The 18,136-nt window shown below is 38.8% G+C and overlaps 2 protein-coding genes across 7 annotated transcripts in view; one reads left to right on the top strand and one right to left on the bottom strand.

Annotated features, from left to right (window-relative positions):
• The window catches only part of LOC101144055 (IQ domain-containing protein F1), a 143,757-nt gene that overhangs the window by 33,979 nt on the left and 91,642 nt on the right, over nucleotides 1-18,136 (top strand). The gene's annotated exons all lie outside the window — the stretch shown is intronic.
• IQCF2 (IQ motif containing F2) lies at nucleotides 9,881-11,713 on the bottom strand. The gene is made up of 3 exons (XM_004034239.3): nucleotides 11,622-11,713; nucleotides 11,356-11,448; nucleotides 9,881-10,318 (listed from the first exon to the last, which is right to left on the bottom strand). Exons 1-3 carry the CDS (start codon nucleotides 11,637-11,639, stop codon nucleotides 9,935-9,937), a joined length of 495 nt encoding a protein of 164 aa, XP_004034287.1. The 5' UTR covers nucleotides 11,640-11,713; the 3' UTR covers nucleotides 9,881-9,934.

Below are 18,136 nucleotides of genomic sequence, written 5' to 3'. Positions count from 1 at the left end.
ATTGAAACCAACCCCTCAGGAAAAGGTGAGAATGCTATGTGAATCTGCCTTAGGGAAGGATTTGCAGTAAAAGTAGATAAAGTAGAAATCTTAGAAACTGTATTAGTCTGTTCTTATGCTGCTGTGAAGAAATACCTGAGACTGGGTAATTTATAAAAGAAAGAAGTTTAATTGACTCACAGTTCTGCATTGCTGGGGAGGCATCAGGAAACTTACAATCATGGTAGAAGGCAAAGGAGAAGCAGGCACCTTCTTCACAGGGTGGCAGGACAGAGTGAGTGCAAGCAGGGGAAATGCCAGATGCTTATAAAACTGTTGGATCTTGTGAGACTCACTATCACAAGAACAGCATGGGGGAAACTGCCCCATGATACAATTACCTACACTTGGTCCCACCCTTGACACATGGGGATTTTTACAATTCAAGGTGAGATTTGGGTGTGGACACAGAGCCAAATCATATCAGAAGCATTCCTGGAACCAGGGGTTAATTGGAAGTGAACATGGTGAATTAATATCCAAGATAAAGTTGCTTTGGCTGCCACCAACTATTAGCTGTGGGCTTTTCCCATATACTCCTTATTATGTTGAGGTAATTTCCTTCTATTCATGTTGTGTTGTTGTTGTCGTTTTGTTTTGTTTTTTTCTTTGAGATGGAGTCTCGCTCTTTCACCCAGGCCAGACTGCAGTGGCGCTATCTCGGCTCACTGAAAGCTCCACCTCCTGGGTTCACACCATTCTCCTGCCTTAGCCTCCCGAGTAGCTGGGACTACAGTCGCCCGCCACTGTCCCCGGCTAATTTTTTGTATTTTTAGTAGAGATGGGGTTTCACTGTGTTAGTCAAGATGGTTTCAATCTCCTGACCTCGTGATCCGCCCACCTCGGCCTCCCAAAATGCTGGGATTACAGGCATGAGCTACTGCACCTGGCCTTGTTTTTTAATCATGAAAGGGTGTTGAATTTTGTCAGATGTTTTGTTTTCTGCATAAATTGAGATGATTATGCATTTCCCCCTTCATTTTGTTAATGTGGTATATTACATTGAGCAATTTTCATATATTGAACCATCCTTGCATTCCAGGAATAAATCCTACCTGGTCATGGAATATATTCCATTTAATGTGCTATTTAATTCTTTTTTCTCTTTTTGGAGACAGGGTCTTGTGGTCATGTTGGTTTGCTGCACCTATCAACTCGTCATTTACATTAGGTATTTCTCTTAATGCTATCCCTCCCCCAGCCCCCGCCCCCCAACAGGCCCTGTTGTGTCATGTTCCCCTCCCTGTGTCCATGTGTTCTCATTGTTCAACTCCCACTTTTGAGTGAGAACATTTGATGTTTGGTTTTCTGTCCTTGTGATAGTTTGCTGAGAATGGTGGTTTCCAGCTTTATCCATGTCCCTACAAAGGACAGGAACTCATCCTTTTTTATGGCTGTATAGTATTCCATGGTGTATATGTGCCACATTTTCTTTATCTAGTCTATCATTGATGGACATTTGGGTTGGTTCCAAGACCTTGCTATTGTGAACAGTGCTGCAATAAACATATGTGTGCATGTGTCTTTATAGTAGAATGATTTATAATCCTTTGGGTATATACCCAGTAATGGGATCACTGAGTGAAATGGTATTTCTAGTTCTAGATCCTTGAGGAATCACCACACTGTCTTCTACAATGGTTGAACTAATTTACTCTCCCACCAACAGTGTAAAAGCATTCCTATTTCTCCACATCCTCTCCAGCATCTGTTGTTTCCTGACTTTTTAATGATTGCCATTCTATCTGTTGTGAGATGGTATCTCATTGTGGTTTTGATTTGCATTTCTCTGATGGCCAGTGATGATGAGCATTTTTCCATATGTCTGTTGGCTGCATAAATGTTTTCTTTTGAGAAGTGTCTGTTCATATCCTTTGCCCACTTTTTGATGGGGTTGTTTGTTTTTTTCTTGTAAATTTGTTTAAGTTCTTGGTACATTCTGGATATTAGCCCTTTGTCAGATGGGTAGATTGCAAAAATTTTCTCCCATTCTGTAGATTGCCTGTTCACTCTGATGGTAGTTTCTTTTGCCATGCAGAAGCTCTTTAGTTTAATTAGATCCCGTTTGACTATTTTGGCTTTTGTTGCCATTGCTTTTGGTGTTTTAGTCATGAAGTACTTGCCCATGCCTATGTCCTAAATGGTATTGCCTAGGTTTTCTTCTAGGGTTTTTATGGTTTTAGGTCTAACATTTAAATCTTTAATCCATCTTGAGTTAGTGTTTGTATAAGGTGTAAGGAAGGGATCCAGTTTCAGCTTTCAATATATGGCTAGCCAGTTTTCCCAGCACCATTTATTAAATAGGGAATCCTTTCCCCATTTCTTGTTTTTGTGAGGTTTGTCAAAGATCAGATGGTTGTAGATGTGTGGTGTGATTTCTGAGGCCTCTGTTCTGTTCCATTGGTCTGTGTATCTGTTTTGGTACCAGTAGCATGCAGTTTTGGTTACTGTAGTCTTGTAGTACAGTTTGAAATCAGGTAGCGCGATGCCTCCAGCTTTGTTTTTTTTGCTTAGGATTGTCTTGGCTATGTGGGCTCTTTTTTGGTTCCATATGAACTTTAAGTAGTTTTTTTCCAATTCTGTGAAGAAAGCAAATTAATACTTTAAGAAAACCTTGTTATTGTAACATTGGGAATCATATTCTTTAGTTTTGTGTTAGTATACTTTTAAAAGCTTGATGAGGATGGTATTGAATCTATAAATTAGCTTGAACAGTATGGTCATTTTCACAATATTGATTCTTCCTATCCATGAGTATGGAATGTTCTTCCATTTGTTTGTGTCCTCTTTTATTTCATTGAGCAGTGGTTTGTAGTTCTCCTTGAAGAGGTCCTTCACATCTCTTGGTAATTGCTTTTCTTTACAGGAAGCCCATTTAGATAGGCTGGAATTCAACCTGATAAAAGGGTACTTGAATTTACTCAGACATAGGAAGAGGGTGTTCAGGGTTATGAGTTTACACTATTATAGGGGAATATAAACAAGGGAAACTACTACCTTGAGCAGGAAAATACATGGCTCTTAGTAACAGTATGAGAAGTGTCCTGGTTACATAGAAAAATTCAGACACATTAAGAAAAGACAAGAGTAGAGAATGAAGCTATACTCAAGGAAAACACTGCTTTTCTAGACCTTCAAGATAAACATTTCAGCATCAGGCCATAACAATAGAGTTAGAACTGGAGGAAAAATAGAGTTAGAACTGGAGTTGGTAAAAAGATTGAAGAAGAGAGTTATCACCCCATCCAAGCAAAAAGATATACCTTTTCAGGGGGAGGAGACTGAAAGGCAATGGTGTATGACCTGTAAAACATGTACATTAAAGAACAGCAAAAGTTGAACTTCTGAGATATAAATTTGAGAAGCTTCAAAAAGGAAAATTTTACCTCAAGAAACGAAATTACCATTTTGTATGAAAAAATGGTATACAGCATTTCCAACCTGAAAGCAGGGAATTTAAATACATATCAGGAAGAAATAGAAACTGTAGTTTAGGAGATGACTGTTAAAGACACATTTCAGTATTAAAAATGAAAATGTCACGCCAGGTCCAGTGCCTTATGCCGATAATCCCAGCATTTTGAGAGGCTGAGGTGGGAGGACTGCTTGAGCCCAAGAGTTTGAGACCAGCCTGGGCAACATTTGTAGAGCACATCTCTACAAAAAATACAAAAATTAACTGGGTGTGGGGGTATGTGCCTGTAGTCCCAGCTACTTGGGAGGCTGAGATAGGAGGATCACTTGAGTCCAGGAGTTTGAGGCTGCAGTGAGACAAAGTCACACCTCTGCAATACAGCCTGGGGTCTTTCTTGCAATTTTACTAAGAGCAAATTAATACTTTAAGAAAACCTTGTTATTATAACATTAGGAACCATATTTTTTAGTTTTGTGTTAGTACACTTTTAATATTGAAGCTTAACCTTTAGAAGGACTTAAATAATTCCCTTCTAATTATAGCCAACTTAATTACATACAAAATTCCTTTAATAAACTCTTTCATTAACCTTTTTATGACTTACTGAGACCATTGATGACATACTTGAACTGTCTGCTCTGTCCTATATGTCCTCTTTTCTTTTCTTTTCTTTTTTTGGAGTCTTGTTCTGTTGCCCAGGCTGAAGTGTAGTGTAGTGGCATGTAACCTCCGCCTCCTGGGTTCAAGCGATTATCCTGCCTCAGCCTCCTGAGTAGCTGGGATTACAAGTGCCCACCATGCCCAGCTAATTTTTTGTATTTTTAGTAGAGATGGGGTTTTGCCATGCTGGCCAGGTTGGTATCAAATTCCTGACCTCAAGTGATCTGCCTACCTTGGCATCCCAAAGTGCTGAGATTACAGGCATGAGCCACCACGCCCAGCCTATACTTCCTCTTTCTTAAATGTTCGGTGATTTTACTTTAGGACAAAAATGTGTCACACAAGATTTTTTTTTTTTTTTTTTTTTTTTTTTTTTTTTTTTTGAGATGGAGTCTTGCTCTGTCACCCAGGCTGGAGTGCAGTGGTGAGATCTTGGCTCACTGCAAGCTCCGCCTCCCGGGTTCATGCCATTCTCCTGCCTCAGCCTCCCAAGTAGCTGGGACTACAGGCACCCACAACCACGCCCGGATAATTTTTGTATTTTTAGTAGAGACGGGGTTTCACTGTGTTAGCCAGGATGGTCTCTATCTCCTGACCTCATGATCCACCCGCCTCAGTCTCCCAAAGTGCTGGGATTACAGGCATGAGCCACCGCACCAGGCCACATAAGATTTTTATACAAAAATATTATCTTTTCTTTTTAACCTTCATTACCAAAAATACATCTTCATATCCATAACTTTCTTTACTGCTTCCTTTCTATCTTGTTTCATATTTTCAAATAATCTTTAAATAGCTTCAAAATTAGGTGATTTAGTTTAAAATAAAGAACATATTTTAATGTTTTTCTTATATATTTTTTCTGATCAAAAGCACATCTTACTTTTTTTCCCATTTTTCAAAAGTCAATGGTTTTTTATTTATTTATTTCTTTTTTTTTTATTATACTTTAAGTTTTAGGGTACATGAAGCACATCTTACTTTTTTGGCACATTTTACATGCCAATTATATATCAATTAGAATTTTTAACTCTTAGTAAACTTAAATTGTAGTGAAAACCTTGGAAACAAGAAACCTTGAATTGTCTGTCACATATCAGTATTTTATAAATGAGAACCATTTTATAATTTTTAGAAACATGTTTCCCCATAGTTTAAAAATGAATATTAAGAGTCTAAAATATATTTAGGCTTTCTATAGAATTTAAGAAGCCAAGAACAAACTCATATTTATGTTCAGCAATTTGTTTTAGTATTTTTTAGTCTTATTTGGAAATAACCCAAACGTTTAGTGGGTATCTATTATTTAATTTAACATAACTTTAAGACATCAAATTACATAAAAAGTTCATTTATATGCATTTATCTAGCTTATATTTGCATTACTTATTTATTTTTAGTGCTTACCTGTATTACTTACACGAAATGGAATATTAGACAAACTAGTCATTATTTCACATTATTTTCTTGTTAACCATTTTTATAGCCTGTGAATATCAAGTGTTCACCTAAGTAGGAACCTTAAAGTTAAATATATGGCTATTTTGCTGGTAATTCAGAAGATACAGCTATTTTCACTAAACCAACAATATTAAATTGATTTTATTTATAAAAAATTACACAAACAAAGAAAATTCTGTTTTAGGCTGGGTTTATGGTTCTGTAACTTTTGTGTCAAACTCTGACACCTTAAACATCTTTTAGAGACAAATATAAAACTGACAAGTAAATCCAGGCAAAAATGTATACTGACAATTTTGAACACATTTTACAATTTTACAAACAATTTTAAAATTAGCCTATTTATTAAATATTTACTTAAGTCACAGGAACTAAAAATCATGTGGGTTAATTCCTATATATTTTATATACAGTCCCGTTTGCCTAATTCAATCTAAATAAAACAAATTTAAGGGATTTCTGAATGACTATGTCAGATTTTACCATGTTGACAAAACATATAATACATATACACTTACATAAACACATCCAAACACACACACACACACACACACAGAGACAGAGAGAGAGAGAGAGAGAAGGAGACAGAGAGAGAGAGATCTACAGCTTTCATTTTAGAATTTTTTTCATGAGACAATAACACAAGCTCACTGGTTTATAAAAGACAGTTGGATCTAAATTACATTTTGGAGAAAATAGGAACCTACTCATATGGCTTAACTTTGTTTTCCCTATAGGTATTCTAATGAAGCCTGTGAACTAAAATTTTGGGGAAAGCAGTTTCCATGGCAGATTGATTTTTAAAAGCTTCTTTCACCCCTACCTTCTTTTTGTCCTTTTTAAATTTCAAAGTTTAGGGTTAAATTTTCCATGTTTACATTTTAGCTAAGACTGGCTGAATTGTATAAGGAAAACAAAATCTCCAAGTAGTCTTAAACTAGTAACAAATCTATCTTTTGTTTGCTGGTCTGGTTTCCTGATTAGCATATGCAGGAGGGGAAAGATTTTAGCAATTTTTTTCCAGCTTTTTCTCTTTGGCCTCTGTGTGGCCGAAAAAGTAAAATTTTTATGCTGGACAGAGATGCCTTATAGCATGGCTGTGAACTCAAGATTTTGACATGTTTGATGTGAGAGCCTAACTTTTATAAACATTTATCTAGTATATTTTCCTTGAGATTACTAAATTTTCAATTAAGCATTCCATTACCATATGCAATTATTAGTCAGGCAAACCTAAATTTATAGTTTTTTTTTTTTTTTTTTTTTTTTAAAGATGGAGTCTTACTCTGTTGCCCCGGCTGGAGTGCAGTAGTGTGATCTTGGCTCACTGCAACCTTCACCTCCTGGCTTCAAGTGATTCTCCTGTTTTAGCCTCTCGAGTAGCTGGGATTACAGGCGCCTGCTACCACTCCCGGCTAATTTTTGTATTTTTAGTAGAGATAGGGTGTCTCCATGTTGGCCAGGCTGGTCACAAACTCCTGACCTCAGGTGATCTGCCCACCTTGGCCTCTCAAAGTGCTGGAATTACAGGCATGAGCCACCATGGCCGGCCCTAAATTTATAGTTCTACAAGGTGTCTAAGTTTTGGTTACTATGAAACTGTTATAATTTGTAAAGTCATTAATTTGAAAGCCTTTTAACGCTTAAAAAAACTTGGCCAGAATGCCATAAGGAGTAGGTTTTATCTCAACACCAGTCGAAAAGTCAGCAGGTTCAAAGTAGGCAGAAAAAAATGGACAGAGAACTTAGAAGACTCTACATGTTAACTTTACAATTGCAGGTTTTTAGAATATTGATCATTTCAGTTCTGAATTTTTGCTGATTTAATTTTGCTCATCAGGTGCCAGGTGTGGTGGCTCCGGCCTGTAATTCTAGCACTTTGGGAGGCTGTGGCAGGAGGATCACTTGAGGCCAGGAGTTCGAGAGCAGCCTGGCCAACATGGTGAAACCCCATTTCTACAAAAATACAAAAATTAGTCAGGTGCAGTGGCACATGCCTGTAGTCCCAGCTACTTGGGAGGCTGAGGGGGGAGGATCACTTGAGCCCAAGAGGTGGAGGTTGCAGTCAGCTGAGATGGTGCCGCAGCACTCCAGCCTGGGTGACAGAGCAAAACTGTCTCAAAAATAAAAAGTAAAAATAAAAATAAATAACTTTGCTCATCAATTTTAAAATGTTCACAAGAGTGGGCTGTAATATGCGGCCAGCTGGAGTCCCAGAAAACCTGGTATGCCTTAATGTTTGAGAATTCCACTCTGTTTCTTATTAATCTCTCAAGAGCAAAGAAAATTCTATAAATCCTGTTAGGGAACTTCAGGAGTTTAGGCTGGTGCTTTAGATGGTGGGGACTGCCCTAGTGGCTTTTAATTAGCCATCCTGCACCCACCATCCAGAATGTTTGTTTTCGCTTTCAGAAGATTTTCAGAAACTAAAGAGTCAAGCCAAATCAAAAGAAACCAGTATAAGAGTGTTTGCAAAAATTGCAACCTATGCATGCTGATCAAAATATTAAATGAGTTCCACAAACCAGAAAAGACATGCCTCACAGGCTGACTGTAAATTCTGTAGAAACTAAGAGTACTCAATTCAGAAAGACACACATCTTTATACAAGAAAGAACTTACCAGAAAAGGCAAAAAGTCTTTTTATCATTCAAGGAGAGATGTATGGTCTTTATTAAGGTTGTGTGATCCAAACTAGATCCCAAATAATATCAAATAATACCAAAAAGCCTGAGAGAAGACTCACCAGGGAAGAACAGGCAAGCCTTGGAAGCAGAGAGCTCAAAGGGCTCTAGTGGGTCCTGCACACCAGTTCCAAGAATTGCCAATCCCTTCCAATAGTGTTCTTTTTCAGGTTTCATTTCTGACACCATTTATTCCAACCGAAATAACAAACATTTGGAGAGGAGGTGGTGTAAATTATTCAACTCGGAAAATATAAATGCAAACATACTAAATAAATTCATTGGGAAATTAGTCCAGTTGATATATGTGGTCATGAATATAAATGAAGACCATGCCTCATGGTTGTTGGTTTTGTCCCAGCCGTGTTCCCTTATTCTGTAGGCATGCAACAGGGAGACGGTTGCCTTCATCTCATACATGTTTGCAGAAAGAAAGTGGGCCAAGGGAGTGAGGTAGCGCAGGGGAGAGATGATAATTAACCACGGAATCTGCACTAGGTAAAGAAACATGCAAGAGCATGTCAGGGGTGGTGGCTGTAAAAAAATGATAGGGTCAATAAACTGGAAGACCTTATCATATCTGAAGAAATATTGGGGTTATTGAAAAGGTGAACCGAAAGAAGAAAGTAATCAAAGAATGGAAAATTAGAAAAAGCAATTTGAGCAATAGTACAATTATTGGTGATGATGAGGTCTAGAGCATCATTGTCCAATGATTATTTAAATTTAAATTAAATAAAATAAAAAATTCAACTCCTCAGTTGCACTAGGCACATTTCAGGTGCACCACAACTATATGTGGCTAGTGGCTACTGTATTGGACAGCATAGAGAGAGATTTCCATCATCACAGAAGTTCCATAGAATAGCATTGTTTTGGTATGACTGTGGGAGTGAATAGCTGAGGAGAAGAGCAGAAAAGGTTTATTTGAGGTTAGAATGGAGGAGATTGTAGGGTCATCTTGACCAATGATAAAATCACCAATAATTGAGATAAGAGTAGGGGTGGGGGTAATATCAGAGGGAGCCCTGTTTGTCACCTGGCCCTTGGGGAGAGGAGTTCTAGTGAGGAAATTGTAGAGAAAAGATGAACTTCTGCAAACTTCTGTTTTCCACTAGTCCTTAGGGTCACCACCTAATCATTAGCATGCCTAGCCCCAGCCCCACCTAACAGTAAGGCCAGCCTCTTATCCTTCACCTGGGGCTGCACTGCATTGCTCCCAGGAGAATCAGCCAAATATTGCCTTTCCATCTAGGTGCTTGCCAAAGAGGAAACTGAGGCATCCCAAACCCCAGCCGACCTTGATTCTAGGTTGACAGAGCAGAGCCCAATAGTCCATCCATATGTGCAGAGGTGCCCAGAATCTTCAGGAAGATGGAGCCCAACTGCCTCCCAGATCCCCCAGTGAGAAGAAAATAAGGCTGGGGATGGGAACTGGGATTTCTGGCTCTGTCATATATCAGAGCAGACTGGGGCTTCCTATGGCCATTGTCAGTCCAAAACAGGGTCCTTGGACACAGGGGGCAAACCTCACTGAAATTCTTTCTCAGGGAGAAGAGGAGGCAGCAAGGTCCAAGTCTCAAGAATCCCATTAGCTGGGGGAGCCCATGAGACACACCAGACCAGGTTAGACCTTTAATAGGGACAGTAGACACAGTGCCCTTCTTGCCAGCCCTTAGGAGTTGATGATCTCAATGTGGAACTGCAGGTGAGTGGCTGTGACCACACAGTGGCCCCGGAGGAGAGCGCAGGTCTGGCAGTTGTGGCATTGCCAGTGGCCCTGGATGATGTAGATGGCATTGAGCACCTGGCAGTATCGCCAGCGGACACGCCACATACGGACCAAAGACTGGAGCTTGATCACTGCCCTCTCTCTGGTTGCGTAGGCGATCAGAGCTGCCTGCCGTTTCTTCTCCAGCACCCTCGACAGCGTCATCCGCCACCAGCACTGAATTATCCAGGCCCTGAGGGCTGCATGCAGCAGTGTCCTGCGCACCAGGGTGCCCCGCCACCAGGCCTGGATCTTTACAGCTGCTTTTGTTCTTATTCTAAGTTTTTCCTAGGCAGAGACAAGAGCGATCAGTCAGAAAACTTCCTGCCACCAACTTCTAGGATCTTCCTGGAAGGAGCCTGGATTTTCTCTCTCAACACACAGCCCTTCCTCAGAGTTCAGGGAAGTTAGCAGGACACTGACTAGGAGCCATCAGACCTGGTGGTGACCTTCCTCTGCCACTGTGGGCACATCACTTCAATCTTAGAGTCACAGAGTTCTTCTCCAGACTATTTCTGCAGTGCATGGATCAAGGGAAAAACCATTAGTAACTAGAAGGGTGCAATAGGGATGTGTGGGACCTTGTTAGTCACACTCACCTCTTCGGTGCTCACTGGGTTTGGAAAGGCCTCATAACCTTCTGCCTGGTAATTATCTGCTAATTCCAGCCCCAAACCACCACTGGCTGATTTCTGTCTGCTATGACCATATTTTGATACTATGGTAGGTTTTCAATACCCTGACCACATATTCTACTCCAAGTCTTTCCATATTTTGAACAGTCTACTCTCGAATTCCAAGTTCTCACATTCTCACCTCTCAGCCTCATGCATTTCTTGATGGCTTTCATTCTTTTTTTTTTTTTTTTTTTTTGAGAAGGAGTCTCGCTCTGTTGCCCAGGCTGGAGTGCAGTGGCGTGATCTTGGCTCACTGCAAGCTCCGCTTCTCGGGTTCACCCATTCTCCTGCCTCAGCCTCCTGAGTAGCATAGCTGGGACTACAGGCACTCACCACCACACCCGGCTAATTTTTTGTATTTTTAGTAGAGATGGGGTTTCACCGTGTTAGCCAGGATGGTCTCAATCTCCTGACCTCATGATCTGCCTGTCTCGGCCTCCCAAGGCTTTCATTCTTTCCAATCACTCTCAATGTCTCAGTCAGGCCCAGATCCAGACAGCCCAGACTGAGAAGAGAATGGAGGAAAAATGAGCCAACATTGAGTTGACTCCTAATTAGACCCTGGATCGATAAGAGGCAAAGTCCTACACCTTATGATGTAGATATAAATGTTCTGGATTTCTCTTAAGTACATGGAATTCTTCTCACCTTGATTTTCTGCTGTTTCTTCTTCTGCAATGTCTTCCATTCAATGCTTTCTTCAACATCCTCAATTATAACCAAAATTAAATTGCCTTTGGTCTGTCATCAGAATTAAATGGGAAATACATAAATGAGTTAAGACTGTTTCTCTCTATGGCTCTATACAAAGACAATTACTACTTTAACATCCTCTCTTTTCTCAAGTCCTGTAAAGCCCAGGGAGACACCCACCCATTCCTGGTCCACCTAATAGATCTGGCCATGTCTCTTACACAAAATCGAACCCTCATGGCCTGTCCTTAGATGGTTCATTAGCCCTGATTTCTCTGCTTCCCAAGGTCTGGCATGAGTAACATGAGTGAGAAGAGAGCTCTGAATTCACAATTGCATTATGACATAGGGATCGGGACATCTGCCACAGAGATGTGTCTCTGTCAGAAACAAACTCCAGGGGAACTTGTACTGTAGCAGGATGAGCTGCAGACAAAACCCCTCAGAAACTGGGTTAAAGAAGGAAGAGGCTTTATTCGGCCGGGAGCATTGGCAGACTTGCATCTCAAGAACCGAGCTCCCTGAAGAAAGAGTTCCTGGCCCTTTTAAGGGCTTTCAACTCTAAGGGGTCCATGTGAAACCTGGCCCTTTTTAGGGCTTTCAACTCTAAGGGGTCCATGTGAAAGCGTTGTGATAGATTGAGAGCACATGTGGTTAGAGTCAGGGGTGGGGAGGGTTAATCTTTCAATCTCAGGTCTGGTCAGTGGCACCAGTTGGTCTTGCCACTGACTTCATTCCTGTTGTTCTTCAGCTTTTACTTCCTCATTCTCTTCAGAGACAGGAGACAGTAAGAGAAATGGCCTCTCTCCTCAGTACCACCTGTCTACTTGCCTCCTGTCAGAGATGTGTCAGAGCTGAGGGTGGAAAAATAGAGCACTTGAGTGCCATTCCATAGCAGGGCTCTCCTCATGTGAAGTCCATCCACAGTCCCTTCTCATTATCATCAGCATGGCAAAGCAGGGAGGACCATGACAGTGCATCCCCATATCACTCTCCAGTGTCTGGTGAGATTTAGCACTTCCTCTCTTCCCTTGACTCGGTGCCTCACAAAGCCTTAGGAAACTAGAAAAAGATACACCAGATGAATCCGGAAAGCAGTCAAATAAAGATCAAAACTTAAATTAATGCATAGAAAACAAAGATGGGTAGTGGAAAATAAATTTAAAAGGCAGTATTCTGACAAGACCAGTTTTAAAGATACACAGTTTACCAACCTGGGTAATCAAGAGAATGAAGTGGAATGAAAAAGGTGAAATAGCCACAGGGAAATTTAAATAAATACAAGGAAATATTGATGGTGACAAATTTGAACACTAAGAGAAAATGATTTTCTTTCTTTCTTTTTCTTTTTTGGAGATAGGGTGTCACTCTGTTGTCCAGGCTGGAGTGCAGTGGTGCAACTTTGGCTCACTGCAGGCTTGACCTTCCTGGACTCAGGTGATCCTCCCACCTCAGCCTCCTGAGTAGCTGGGACTACAGGCACACACCACCATGCCTGGCTATTTATTTTTTTCATTTTTTTGTTCTTTTATTTTTTAAAGTATGTATTTATTAAGATATGGGGTCTCACTATGTTGATTGGGCTGGTCTCAAACTCCTGGGCTCAAGTGATTCTCCCACCTCAGCTTCCCAAAGTGCTGGGATTACAGGTGTGAACCACCATACCTGGCCGATTTAAAATTCTAAGAGTTTTATAGCTTTAGCTCTTACATTTAGATCTTTGATCCATTTTAAGTTTTGTGTATGGAGTGAGGCTAGGTTCAAATTCATTCTTTTACATGTGGATGTCGAGTTGTTATGGCATAATTTGTCAAAAAGACAATTGTTTTCCCATTGAATGGACTTGGCACCCTTGTCAAAACTAAATTGACCATAGATATATGGGTTTCTTTCAGACTCTCAGTTCTATTTCACTGACCTATATATGTCTGTCTTTGTGCCAGTACCAAACCAGTTTGATTACTGTAGCTTCGTAGTAAGTTTTGAAATCAGGAAGTGTGAGCCCTCCCACTTTGTTTTTCTTTTTCAAGATTGCTTTGGCTATTCTGAATCCCTTGACTTTCCATATGAATTTTAGAACCAGCTTGTCAATTTCTGCAAAAGAAGTCAGCTGAATTCTGATAGGGATTATGCTAAATCTGTAGATCAATTTGGGCAATATTGTCATTTTAGCAATATTAAGTCTTCTAACCTACAGACACAGATGTCTTTATTTAGGTCTTCTTAAACTTCTTTCAACAATGTTTTGGAGTTTTCAGTGTACAGATCTTGCTCTTTTTGTGTAAAATTTATTCCTAAGTATTGTACTTTTTTGATGCTGTTGTAAATGAAATTGTTTTCTTAATTTCATTTTTGGCTTTTTCATTGCTGATATAGAAATACAACCATTATTTGTTATTGATCTTATATCCTGCAACCTTGAATCATGTAATCTGCAAATAGTGAGTTTTACTTCTTCTCTCCTAATCTGTATGTCTTTATTAATTTTCCTGATTAAGTGTTCTGGCTGGAATCTCCAGTACAATGTTGAATACAAGTGGTGAGTAGACATTTTTGTCTTGCTCCTGTTCTTAGGGAGGAAGCTTTCAGTACTTCACCAGTAAGTATGATGTTGTTCCAGAATTGGTTCCTTCTGGTCGGTTCTTGGTCTCACTCACTTCAAGAATGAAGCTGCAGACCCTCGCGGCAAGTGTTACAGTTTCTAAAGATGGTGTGTCTGGAGTTTGTTCCTTCAGATGTTCAGATGTGTCCAGAGTTTCTTCCTTCCAGTGGGTTCGTGGTCTCACTTGACTTCAGGAGTGAAGCTGCAGACCTTCGCAGTGAGTGTTGCAGCTCTTAAAGGTGGCGTGTCCAGAGTTGTTTGTTCCTCCCAGTGGGTTTGTGGTCTTGCTGACTTCAGGAGTGAAGCTGCAGACCTTTGCAGTGAGTGTTACAGCTCATAAAGGTAGTGTGGACCCAAAGAGTGAGCAGCAGCAAGATTTATTGTAAAGAGCAAAAGAACAAAGCTTCCACAGCATGGAAGGGGACCTGAGCAGGTTGCCGCTGCTGGCTCGGGTGGCCAGGTTTTATACCCTTATTTGGCCCTGCCCATGTCCTGCTGATTAGTCCATTTTACAGAGCACTGATTGGTCCATTTTACAGAGCACTGATTGGTCCATTTTACAGAGTGCTGATTGGTCCCTTTTTACAGAGTGCTGATTGATGTGTTTACACACTTTAGCTAGACACAGAGCACTGATTGGTGCATTTTTACAGAGTACTGATTGGTGCATTTACAAACCTTTAGGTAGACACAGAGTGCTGATTGGTGCGTTTTTACAGAGTGTTGATTGGTGCATTTACAAACCTTTAGCTAGACGCAGAGTGCTGATTGGTGTGTTTACAATCCTTTAGCTAGACAGAAAAGTTCTCCAAGTCCCCACCTGACCCAGAAGCCCAGCCGGCTTCACCTCTCAATGTTAGCTGTGAATTTTTCACTGGTGCCCCTCATCAGGTTGAGGAAGTTCCTTTCTATTCCTAGTTTGTCCAGTTCTTTTTTTTGTTTTTGTTTTTTGACAATAAAAGGGTGTTAGATTTTGTCTAAAGTTTTTTTTCTAATATATCAATTGAGATGATTAATGGGATTTTTTCCTTTATTTTATTACGGTGGCACAATAATTGTTTTTTGTTTGTTGAACCAATCTTGCATGCCTTGGATGAATCTCACCTGGCTATGGCATAATAATTCTATTTATAAGCTGCTGTATTTGGTTTATTAGTATTTTGTTGAGAATTTCTGCACCTTTATTCATAAGAAATATTGGTCTGTAGTTTCCTTTTCTTGTGACGTCCTTGTTTAAGTTTGGTATCAGGGTAATTCTAACCTCACAGAATGAGTGGGAGTGTTCCCTCCTCTTGTGTTTTTTGGAAGAGTATGTGAAGAATTGGTGTTAATTGTTATTTAAACTTTGGTAGAAGTTACCAATGAAGCAATCTGGTTTTGGGTTTTTCCTTGTGGGAAGTGGCTTTATTGCTAATTTAATCTCTTTACTTCTTTGATATAGATTTATTAATATTTTTCTATTGCTCTTGAGTCAGTTTTAGTAGTTTGTGTCTTTCTAGGAATTTGTTCTTTTCATCTATGATATCTATTGTTGGCATAGAATTGTCCATTTTATTCACCATAATATTCTTTTGTAATTCTTTTTATTTCTGTAAGGTTGGTAGTAATGCTCCCCCTTTCTTTCCTGATTTCAGTAATTTGTGTCTTTCCCTCTTTTTCCTTGCTCAGCTTAGCTAAAGTTTTGTCAATTTTGTTTTCTTTTCAAAGAACCAACTTTTCATTTCATTGACCTTCTTTTTTGATCTTAAAATTATCCTTTATTTATTTATGCCTTAACCTTTATTATTTTCTTTCTTTTGTTTGTGTTGGGTATAGTGTGTCCTTTTTCCAGTTTCCTAAGGTAGAAGGTTAGGTTATTGATTTTTACATTTTCTTTTCTAAAAATGTAGGTGTTTATGGCTACAAATTTCCCTCTGGGCACTTCTTTTGCTGCATTCCATAAATTTTGGTATGTTGAGTTTTTGTCTTCATTCATCTCAAAACGTTTTCTAAATTTCTTTTATCCATTAGTCATTTAGCAATGTTTTATTTAATATCCAAATTTTCTTCCATTATTTATTTCTAATTTCATCTTATTATTGTCAGATAACATATCTTATATTACTTCAATTTTTAAAGAATGTATTGAGATTTGTTCTAACATATGTTCTATCTTGGGGAATGTTCCATGTGCACTTGAGAAGAATGCATATTCTGCTCTTGTTGGATGGCGTATTCTATAGAGGTCTATTAGGTGTAGTCGGTTTTTATTGTGTTTTTCAAGTCTTCTATTTCCTTGCTGATCTTCTGTCTAGCTGTTCTATCTTTTGCTAAAATGCAATATTAAAGCCTCCAACTATGACTGTTGAATTATTTCTTTCTCTTTTTAATTCTGTCAGTTTTTGCTTCATATATTTTGGTGCTCCACTGTTAGATGCATATATATTTATCTTCTTGATGAACTTACCCTTTTATCATTATATAATGTCCTTATTTGTCACTAGTAATAATTTTTGTCTCAAAATCTATTTTGTTTGATATTAGTATAGTTACTTCATCTTTGTTTTGGTTGCTGTTTGCAAAGCATATCTTTTTCCATTCCTTTATTTTCAACCTATTTGTGTCTTTGAATCTAAAACCAGTCTCTTATACTTAATTATAGTTGGATCATGTATTTTATCCATTTTGCCAATCTCTGCTTTTACTTTTAATTTAATATAATTACCAGTGAGAAAGAACTTCTTCCAGTTTGCTGTCTGTTTCTATAGGTCGTGTGTGTGTGTTTCCTGTTCTTCCATCACTGCCTGCCTTTGTGTTAAGTAGATATCTGTTAGTGTACCATTTTAATTGCCTTATTGTTTCTTTTACTATGTGTTTAAAAATTATTTCCTTTAAGTTGCTCTGTCTGGTATTATTCCACAGATTTCTTAAATTTTGACATGGTCAAATACATCTATTTCCCTTTACAATTCAGTTTTTGTAATTTTCTAAACAAGTGCTTTCCCATCTAGGATGATGTTTTTCTATTAGATTCTGCTCCCAGAAGGAACTACCAGTTAGCAAACCTAGATGGGCTTCACATGGACTAAACCCCACCCCTGTACCTTACTGCTTTCTGTAATTTTTGCTTTCTCTGACTCTACTGAGTCCCTGCTCAGCCCCCTCCCTCATTCTCCCTTTAAAATGCCCAGTTAGCTGTTTACAAATAGAAGTTGAGTTCAACTCTTGTTGGAGTCTGTTCTTTTTTGCAATAGTTATTACTGATTAAGATCTGTCTTTATCACTTTAACTAGTGTCCAGCTTAGTTTTTCTTTGATAATATCACTGCCCAGATACTAAACTGATCCAAGGGTGGCACACATGCAGGATAGATTAGAAATGCATGTCAAAAGCTTTGAAAAAAAATTAACATTGGAACTACAGCCAACAAAAAAAAATGGGCTGTATCTCATTGGATTGACTGCCTGCTAAAACAAACAAACCAACAAATGAAAAGGTTATAAGATGACCCAGTATCTTACAACATAGTATTCAAAATGTTCAGAATACAACACAAAATTACTCAACCTACTAAGAATAAGAAAAACATAAACAGCTATCAATGGAGAGGGCAATCAAAAGATGTCAACCCCAAGATGACCCACATGTTAAAATTATCACACAGACTCAACAGCAGTTATTACAGATATATTTCAAGAAGAGAGACTGAATAATATTGAAACAAATGGAAATATAGGGTTCTTGGCAAAGAAATAGAAGCAGTTTTTTAAATAAAATTTTAGAACTGAAAAATTCAGTAATTAAATAAAAAAGTCACTAGAGTGGCTCAATAGCATAATGGAGATGAAAGGAAAGAGTGAACTTGACAATAAAGCAACAGAAATTCTTAAATCTGAACACAGAGAAAGACAAATAGAAGCAAAAGAAACATAGCCTTGGAGACTTATGGTACAATATGCAAAGATGTAATATTTATGTCATTGGAGTACCATAAAACAGTGGAACAACATTTTTAAAGTGCCAAGTAAAAACAACTGTAAACCCAGAATTTTATATCTATTGAAAATACTCATTAGGAAGGAAAAATAAAGACATTCTCAGTGAAGGAAAAATCACAAGAATTCATCTCCAGTAGACCTTCTTTAAAATAAATGC

Source organism: Gorilla gorilla, chromosome 2 (assembly GCF_029281585.2).
Source record: "Gorilla gorilla gorilla isolate KB3781 chromosome 2, NHGRI_mGorGor1-v2.1_pri, whole genome shotgun sequence".
Lineage (NCBI taxonomy): Eukaryota > Metazoa > Chordata > Mammalia > Primates > Hominidae > Gorilla > Gorilla gorilla.
The sequence above is the reverse complement of the archived record's forward strand: the minus strand, read 5'-3'. Positions and strand labels throughout refer to the sequence as shown.